At 43.9% G+C, this 10,444-nt stretch overlaps 1 protein-coding gene across 1 annotated transcript in view; it reads right to left on the reverse strand.

The window, feature by feature from the left end:
- Positions 1-9,310, reverse strand: part of LOC142212756 (transmembrane protein 263-B-like) — a 94,806-nt gene extending 85,496 nt beyond the window's left edge. The window contains exons 1-2 of the mRNA XM_075280785.1: positions 9,199-9,310; positions 5,166-5,250 (exon numbers count right to left, since the gene is read on the reverse strand). Coding sequence (XP_075136886.1) covers positions 5,166-5,250; positions 9,199-9,204 — 91 coding nt within the window. The 5' untranslated portion in view covers positions 9,205-9,310. The remainder of the gene's footprint in view (positions 1-5,165; positions 5,251-9,198) is intronic.
- Positions 9,311-10,444: the final 1,134 nt, after the last annotated feature.

A 10,444-nucleotide genomic window follows, 5' to 3' on the forward strand; every position in this document is an offset into this window, starting at 1 on the left:
TGGAGTGCTGCTGCCCTCTGCTGGTCACACGCTGCCGCACAGGCCGCCATGTCCTCTGTACAGATGTAGCAGAGCTGGGTTTGTGACTCGGTCCAGGGACATGATATGTGGGATTTCACGGGGCGGAGGTAAATCTTCTGTTGTCTCGGAGCTCAGAGTTAATTCCGGCTCTGCCTTTCTATAGAATTTACTTTCTAAGCTTCAGAAGGAATTAATTCAGAATCACAGGATTTGTACTTTTTTAATCCAGAAGCAATTAATAATCCCTGACGTTTATCTCCGCGCTCGCACTCACCCAATATGTTTGTTTTATAATAAGACTAATAAGAAAGTGACGGCAATGGAGCCGAGGAAAGAAAAACCGCCATATAGTAAGCTGGGACAGCCGGGCGCCTCTGCCTGTATAAACAGTATCACTCTATGCCTGTATATACTGTATATAGTGTCACTCTATGCCTGTATACTGTATATAGTGTCACTCTATGCCTGTATATACTGTATATAGTGTCACTCTATGCCTGTATACTGTATATAGTGTCACTCTATGCCTGTATATACTGTATATAGTGTCACTCTATGCCTGTATACTGTCTATAGTGTCACTCTATGCCTGTATACTGTCTATAGTGTCACTCTATGCCTGTATACTGTATATAGTGTCACTCTATGCTTGTATATACTGTATATAGTGTCACTCTATGCCTGTATACTGTCTATAGTGTCACTCTATGCCTGTATACTGTCTATAGTGTCACTCTATGCCTGTATACTGTATATAGTGTCACTCTATGCCTGTATATACTGTATATAGTGTCACTCTATGCCTGTATACTGTCTATAGTGTCACTCTATGCCTGTATATACTGTATATAGTGTCACTCTATGCCTGTATACTGTCTATAGTGTCACTCTATGCCTGTATACTGTCTATAGTGTCACTCTATGCCTGTATACTGTATATAGTGTCACTCTATGCCTGTATATACTGTATATAGTGTCACTCTATGCCTGTATACTGTATATAGTGTCACTCTATGCCTGTATACTGTCTATAGTGTCACTCTATGCCTGTATACTGTCTATAGTGTCACTCTATGCCTGTATACTGTCTATAGTGTCACTCTATGCCTGTATACTGTCTATAGTGTAACTGTATAGTATATAACTATATACTATGCAACTCTATGGCACTTCAATCATATATACAAGAATGTAGGGACTGAATGCCATAGACTGTGTATGTCTAACCTCATAAAGGAGACCCGAGACCCCCCCACTCCTGTGCACAGGACCCCCAGAGATCAGACACTGTGACCGGACCCCCAGAGATCAGACACTGTGACCGGACCCCCAGAGATCAGACACTGTGACCGGACCCCCAGAGATCAGACAATGTGACAGGACCCCCCGAGATCAGACAATGTGACAGGACCCCCCGAGATCAGACAATGTGACAGGACCCCCAGAGATCAGACACTGTGACAGGACCTCCAGAGATCAGACACTGTGACAGGACCCCCCGAGATCAGACACTGTGACAGGACCCCCCGAGATCAGACAATGTGACAGGACCCCCAGAGATCAAACACTGTGACAGGACCCCCAGAGATCAGACACTGTGACAGGACCCCCAGAGATCAGACACTGTGACAGGACCCCCCGAGATCAGACACTGTGACAGGACCCCCAGAGATCAGACACTGTGACCGGACCCCCAGAGATCAGACAATGTGACAAGACCCCCCGAGATCAGACACTGTGACAGGACCCCCAGAGATCAGACACTGTGACAGGACCTCCAGAGATCAGACACTGTGACAGGACCTCCAGAGATCAGACACTGTGACAGGACCCCCAGAGATCAGACACTGTGACAGGACCTCCAGAGATCAGACACTGTGACAGGACCCCCAGAGATCAGACACTGTGACAGGACCTCCAGAGATCAGACACTGTGACAGGACCCCCAGAGATCAGACACTGTGACAGGACCCCCAGAGATCAGACACTGTGACAGGACCCCCAGAGATCAGACACTGTGACTGTGTTACTATCCCACTAACGGATACAATGACAGTCACTATTCAATAAGGGATTACAGACCCCAACAATATGTCCTTATAGGACCCCAGACCTAAGTTATTGTACAATCACTACCTTCACCTAGGATTGTGGGGTCCCCGAGACGCAGCCAATCACTAGTCACATGTTAGATGGGGGCCAAGTATAAAAATTAAATTTACTCAGTCAGTAATGGGACTTCTTATGTCATCCCCCACCCCATGGCTCAGAGAATCCGAGGGGGGCGCACGATACCCCATTACTTAATGTCGATTCCGTATAAATGGATCCCTCACTTAGTCCCAGCCCTATAGAGTGCCCCTCCCCCAATATCTTTAAGATGCAACTTTTTAAACTCCATTTGTGACAAAATGTGGCAGCAAAAGTGACTTGTAGTCAGCGAGGGGTGTGAGGAGGACTCGCGGCGGGCGGAGCCATCAACCCTGCCAGATTTAGGGTCCACTCACATTGAGATTTTACACCCGTTTGACAGATCCATTAAACGTATGTGATGTGATTGGACGCCACGGACATCTGCTTGCATAGAGATCAATGGAAAAAAAATCCCTTTCTGTCCATTTACAGACACAAAAGTAAATCAATACATTGGCCATATTCACCGCCAGTGCAGGGATCAGAAAGACTGGAGTGGAACATGCTGCTCCTGATAAATCCCCTCCATTGGCTACTAAGGAGGGTGTTGTGGGCATGCTCTGTGACCTGCGCAGGGGTCGGAGGAGAGCTGAGAATCCCTTACTATTATTGGTGGATCTGCTGCTATACAGAAGTGTCACCAGCCATTGTAATCCCTCCTGAGAAGTGATCTCTGCAGAACAGGAAGTGCAAGGCTAAGGGTATATATGTATAAGGGTATATATGTATAAGGGTGTATATGTATAAGGGTGTATATGTATAAGGGTATATATGTATAAGGGTGTATATGTATAAGGGTGTATATGTATAAGGGTATATACAGTCCTATGAAAAAGTTTGGGCACCCCTATTAATCTTAATCATTTTTAGTTCTAAATATTTTGGTGTTTGCAGCAGCCATTCCAGTTTGATATATCTAATAACTGATGGACACAGTAATATTTCAGGATTGAAATGAGGTTTATTGTACTAACAGAAAATGTGCAATATGCATTAAACCAAAATTTGACCGGTGCAAAAATATGGGCACCTCAACAGAAAAGTGACATTAATATTTAGTACATCCTCCTTTTGCAAAGATAACAGCCTCTAGTCGCTTCCTGTAGCTTTTAATCAGTTCCTGGATCCTGGATGAAGGGATTTTGGACCATTTCTTTCTACAAAACAATTCAAGTTCAGTTAAGTTTGATGGTCGCCGAGCATGGACAGCCCGCTCTCAAATGATCTGAAAACAAAGATTGTTCAACATAGTTGTTCAGGGGAAGGATACAAAACGTTGTCTCAGAGATTTAACCTGTCAGTTTCCACTGTGAGGAACATAGTAAGGAAATGGAAGAGCACAGGGACAGTTCTTGTTAAGCCCAGAAGTGGCAGGCCAAGAAAAATATCAGAAAGGCAGAGAAGAAGAATGGTGAGAACAGTCAAGGACAATCCACAGACACCTCCAAAGAGCTGCAGCATCATCTTGCTGCAGATGGTGTCACTGTGCATCGGTCAACTATACAGCGCACTTTGCACAAATAGAAGCTGTATGGGAGAGTGATGAGAAAGAAGCCGTTTCTGCACGTACGCCACAAATAGAGTCACCTGAGGTATGAAAAAGCACATTTGGACAAGCCAGCTTCATTTTGGAAACAAAAATTGAGTTGTTTGGTTATAAAAAAAGGCGTTATGCATGGCGTCCAAAAAGAAACAGCATTCCAAGAAAAACACATGCTACCCACTGTAAAATTTGGTGGAGGTTCCATCATGCTTTGGGGCTGTGTGGCCAATGCCGGCATCGGGAATCTTGTTAAAGTTGAGGGTCGCATGGATTCCACTCAGTATCAGCAGATTCTTGAGAATAATGTTCAAGAATCAGTGACGAAGTTGAAGTTACGCCGGGGATGGATATTTCAGCAAGACAATGATCCAAAACACCGCTCCAAATCCTCAGGCATTCATGCAGAGGAACAATTACAATGTTCTGGAATGGCCATCCCAGTCCCCAGACCTGAATATCATTGAACATCTGTGGGATGATTGGAAGCAGGCTGTCCATGCTCGGCGACCATCTAACTTAACTGAACTTGAATTGTTTGTCCAAAATACCTTTATCCAGGATCCAGGAACTGATTAAAAGCTACAGGAAGCGACTAGAGGCTGTTATCTTTGCAAAAGGAGGATCTACTAAATATTAATGTCACTTTTCTGTTGAGGTGCCCATACTGTTGCACCGGTCAAATTTTGGTTTAATGCATATTGCACATTTTCTGTTAGTACAATAAACCTCATTTCTATCCTGAAATATTACTGTGTCTATCAGTTATTAGATATATCAAACTGAAATGGCTGCTGCAAACACCAAAATATTTAGAACTAAAAATGATTAAGATTAATAGGGGTGCCCAAACTTTTTCATAGGACTGTATGTATAAGGGTAGATATGTATAAGATTAGAATTTGACTTCAACCCCCTCACCCCAGAATAGAGACCACGACTCTCAGACCACATGCACCCCTGATTCACATCACAATGAACCCCACAATCGAAACCTGCCGAACGTCCATCCCTTGACCCTGCATCAAACCTTGCCAGTAATCTGGATATTTTACTGCTCCGGTGCACCTAAACTGGTGCTACAAATATCAGATCCCTCTCCATATACAGATAATATTCCACCCTATGTGTCCGCACGGTAACAACCTGCAAGCAAATTCTGCTGTCTGATCCTGCGGTCACACATCCTTCCGTGACGTCCGCCCATCTGCATTAGTATAAGTAGGGGAAAGACATAAGGAATTACCACGGCCGAGTCTGACTACAAAGTGTTTGCAGTTTGTTACCATTGAGACACAACCTCAAGCAGACAAATCCAGGGGGCGCTAGCCCTGTAACTACTGACAGAGGAAAGGAAGGAACGGTGCACTGTGTTTTAGCAGGATGACTTATTAATCTCATTGCGTCTTACCTGCAGGTTCCTCGGGGGCGGGGCCTGGAGTCTCCTCTTCATCTGTCACTGCAGTTTCATCTTCCAATATTTCAGATGTTGATCCCTTGAAGAAAAATATAAAAAAAAAAAATACAGTAAATATAAAAAAAAATACAACGAAGGGCTGACATATTGGAACATGTCACAAGTTTACATCTAACAATTTAAAGGTGCGGGGATTACTGAAATTAAAAATGGAAGACTGCTTTAAAGGGAATGTGTCAGGACAGAAATGTCTCCCAAACCAATAATAGGGCCATACAGGGGCCCTGAATAGGGGCAGAAATAGACCTTTGTGGCCACAAACTGATGAAGCCTTGGAGAGAGTTTCATTATTTTATGGTCATGCAAATCAGCCTGCAAGTGCACTGGAGGCGGGGCCTGATCTGCAGGCAGAAACTGAAGCTCTCACTTATAGCCGAGGGTGAAATGCTGGGACAAGAGCCTAAGTCCTGCAATGTGTCGGTAACAAAAGTCTAGAACTGGCACATGAAGGAGGAGTCGCGCGTCCATAAGAATGATTATTATCTCTGACATAACGGATTTATTTCTACTTTTACAGAGATGGACGACGGCTTCATCTGCCCAGAACAAACTGAAATTCTCACCTTTATAAAATCTACACAATGCGTCAGGAAGAAGGAAAGACTGAGAATGTGCTAGAAAACTGCAAAGAGGAGAGAAGCTGACCTGTGTGATATATAGGGTTATAGGATAGAGGAGAGAAGCTGAGCTGTGTGATATATAGGGGTATAGGATAGAGGAGAGAAGCTGAGCTGTGTGATATATAGGGGTATAGGATAGAGGAGAGAAGCTGAGCTGTGTGATATATAGGGGTATATGATAGAGGAGAGAAGCTGAGCTGTGTGGTATATAGGGGTATATAATAGGAGAGAAGCTGAGCTGTGTGATATATAAGGTTATAGGATAGAGGAGAGAAGCTGAGCTGTGTGATATATAGGGGTATAGGATAGAGGAGAGAAGCTGAGCTGTGTGATATATAGGGGTATATGATAGAGGAGAGAAGCTGAGCTGTGTGGTATATAGGGTTATAGGATAGAGGAGAGAAGCTGAGCTGTGTGATATATAGGGGTATATAATAGGAGAGAAGCTGAGCTGTGTGATATATAAGGTTATAGGATAGAGGAGAGAAGCTGAGCTGTGTGATATATAGGGGTATAGGATAGAGGAGAGAAGCTGAGCTGTGTGATATATAGGGGTATATAATAGGAGAGAAGCTGAGCTGTGTGATATATAGGGGTATATGATAGAGGAGAGAAGCTGAGCTGTGTGGTATATAGGGGTATAGGATAGAGGAGAGAAGCTGAGCTGTGTGATATATAGGGGTATATAATAGGAGAGAAGCTGAGCTGTGTGATATATAGGGTTATATAATAGGAGAGAAGCTGAGCTGTGTGGTATATAGGGGTATATGATAGAGGAGAGAAGCTGAGCTGTGTGGTATATAGGGGTATAGGATAGAGGAGAGGAGCTGAGCTGTGTGATATATAGGGGTATATGATAGAGGAGAGAAGCTGAGCTGTGTGATATATAGGGGTATATAATAGGAGAGAAGCTGAGCTGTGTGATATATAGGGTTATATAATAGGGGAGAAGCTGAGCTGTGTGATATATAGGGGTATATAATAGGAGAGAAGCTGAGCTGTGTGATATATAGGGGTATATAATAGGAGAGAAGCTGAGCTGTGTGATATATAGGGTTATATAATAGGAGAGAAGCTGAGCTGTGTGATATATAGGGTTATATAATAGGAGAGAAGCTGAGCTGTGTGGTATATAGGGGTATATGATAGAGGAGAGAAGCTGAGCTGTGTGATATATAGGAGTATAGGATAGAGGAGAGAAGCTGAGCTGTGTGATATATAGGGGTATATGATAGAGGAGAGAAGCTGAGCTGTGTGATATATAGGGGTATAGGATAGAGGAGAGAAGCTGAGCTGTGTGATATATAGGGGTATAGGATAGAGGAGAGGAGCTGAGCTGTGTGGTATATAGGGGTATAGGATAGAGGAGAGAAGCTGAGCTGTGTGATATATAGGGGTATAGGATAGAGGAGAGAAGCTGAGCTGTGTGATATATAGGAGTATAGGATAGAGGAGAGAAGCTGAGCTGTGTGATATATAGGGGTATAGGATAGAGGAGAGAAGCTGAGCTGTGTGATATATAGGGGTATAGGATAGAGGAGAGGAGCTGAGCTGTGTGATATATAGGGGTATATGATAGGAGAGAAGCTGAGCTGTGTGGTATATAGAGTTATATAATAGAGGAGAGAAGCTGAGCTGTGTGATATATAGGGTTATATAATAGGAGAGAAGCTGAGCTGTGTGGTATATAGGGGTATATGATAGAGGAGAGAAGCTGAGCTGTGTGATATATAGGGGTATATGATAGAGGAGAGAAGCTGAGCTGTGTGATATATAGGGGTATAGGATAGAGGAGAGGAGCTGAGCTGTGTGATATATAGGGGTATAGGATAGAGGAGAGGAGCTGAGCTGTGTGATATATAGGGGTATATGATAGGAGAGAAGCTGAGCTGTGTGGTATATAGAGTTATATAATAGAGGAGAGAAGCTGAGCTGTGTGATATATAGGGTTATATAATAGGAGAGAAGCTGAGCTGTGTGGTATATAGGGGTATATGATAGAGGAGAGAAGCTGAGCTGTGTGATATATAGGGGTATATGATAGAGGAGAGAAGCTGAGCTGTGTGATATATAGGGGTATAGGATAGAGGAGAGGAGCTGAGCTGTGTGATATATAGGGGTATATGATAGGAGAGAAGCTGAGCTGTGTGGTATATAGAGTTATATAATAGGAGAGAAGTTGAGCTGTGTGGTATATAGGGGTATATGATAGAGGAGAGAAGCTGAGCTGTGTGATATATAGGGGTATATGATAGAGGAGAGAAGCTGAGCTGTGTGATATATATATAGGGGTATAGGATAGAGGAGAGAAGCTGAGATGTGTGATATATAGGGGTATAGGATAGAGGAGAGAAGCTGAGCTGTGTGATATATAGGGGTATATGATAGAGGAGAGAAGCTGAGCTGTGTGATATATAGGGGTATAGGATAGAGGAGAGAAGCTGAGCTGTGTGATATATAGGGTTATATAATAGGAGAGAAGCTGAGCTGTGTGGTATATGGGGGTATATGATAGAGGAGAGAAGCTGAGCTGTGTGATATATAGGGTTATAGGATAGAGGAGAGAAGCTGAGCTGTGTGATATATAGGGGTATAGGAGAGAGGAGAGAAGCTGAGCTGTGTGATATATAGGGGTATAGGATAGAGGAGAGAAGCTGAGCTGTGTGGTATATAGGGGTATATGATAGAGGAGAGAAGCTGAGCTGTGTGATATATAGGGTTATAGGATAGAGGAGAGAAGCTGAGCTGTGTGGTATATAGGGGTATATGATAGAGGAGAGAAGCTGAGCTGTGTGATATATAGGGGTATAGGAGAGAGGAGAGAAGCTGAGCTGTGTGATATATAGGGGTATAGGATAGAGGAGAGAAGCTGAGCTGTGTGATATATAGGGTTATATAATAGGAGAGAAGCTGAGCTGTGTGGTATATAGGGGTATAGGAGAGAGGAGAGAAGCTGAGCTGTGTGGTATATGGGGGTATAGAATAGAGGAGAGAAGCTGAGCGGTGTGATATATAGGGGTATATGATAGGAGAGAAGCTGAGCTGTGTGATATATAGGTGTATATAATAGAGAAGCTGAGCTCTATGGTATATAGGGGTATATATAGGGGTCTTCTCTATCACCCCATTACCTATGTGTACATACAGGCCTTATAGTTAGATGCCCCCTTTAGTACATGTGGGCTTGGCTGACATCAGACCCGTCTCCCCCGCTGTGGTATATTACTTCTCCTCTCATGTTGGGGGTTGTAGTTCTCACAGCTCTGACTGACTACTTGGGCTTCTCTGCTGGGATCTCACAGACAGGACCTGGTATGAGGAGATCTCCCCACACCCCCCAGTCTCACCTTCATGGCCGCAGTGTGGCCCCTGGCTCTGCTCCTGGTGCTGGGCTGTCTCAGGGGCCCCTCCTGTGTCCTCGGGGGTCGCTCATGCACAGCTCAGCATGTAAACACAGATTTAGTGGAGGGCGGAAGTGACGTCACGGAGGCGGCGACCATGTTGTGTGTGGCAGAGAAGTCTTCAGCACCATGGACAGGGATTGCGGCTCCTGCCGGCTGTATACTCTGCTTACCTCCTGTATACTCCTGTTATCTCCTGTATACTCCTGTATACGCTGCTTACCTCCTGTATACTCTGCTTATCTCCTGTATACTCCTGTTATCTCCTGTATACTCCTGTATACTCTGCTTACCTCCTGTATACTCTGCTTATCTCCTGTATACTCTGCTTACCTCCTGTATACTCCTGTTATCTCCTGTATACTCCTGTATACTCTGCTTACCTCCTGTATACTCTGCTTATCTCCTGTATACTCGGCTTATCTCCTGTATACTCCTGTTATCTCCTGTATACTCTGCTTACCTCCTGTATACTCTGCTTACCTCCTGTATACTCAGCTTATCTCCTGTATACTCCGCTTACCTCCTGTATACTCAGCTTATCTCCTGTATACTCCTGTTATCTCCTGTATACTCTGCTTATCTCCTGTATACTCCTGTTATCTCCTGTATACTCTGCTTATCTCCTGTATACTCTGCTTACCTCCTGTATACTCCTGTTATCTCCTGTATACTCTGCTTATCTCCTGTATACTCCTGTTATCTCCTGTATACTCTGCTTATCTCCTGTATACTCTGCTTATCTCCTGTATACTCCTGTTATCTCCTGTATACTCTGCTTATCTCCTGTATACTCTGCTTACCTCCTGTATACTCCTGTTATCTCCTGTATACTCCTGTTATCTCCTGTATACTCTGCTTACCTCCTGTATACTCTGCTTACCTCCTGTATACTCCTGTTATCTCCTGTATACTCTGCTTACCTCCTGTATACTCCGCTTATCTCCTGTATACTCTGCTTATCTTCTATATACTCGGCTTACCTCCTGTATACTCTGCTTATCTTCTATATACTCGGCTTACCTCCTGTATACTCCGCTTATCTCCTGTATACTCTGCTTATCTTCTATATACTCGGCTTACCTCCTGTATACTCTGCTTATCTCCTGTATACTCAGCTTATCTCCTGTATACTCGGCTTACCTCCTGTATACTCCTGTTATCTCCTGTATACTCCTGTTATCTCCTGTAT

This window comes from Leptodactylus fuscus, chromosome 7, assembly GCF_031893055.1.
Source record: "Leptodactylus fuscus isolate aLepFus1 chromosome 7, aLepFus1.hap2, whole genome shotgun sequence".
Lineage (NCBI taxonomy): Eukaryota > Metazoa > Chordata > Amphibia > Anura > Leptodactylidae > Leptodactylus > Leptodactylus fuscus.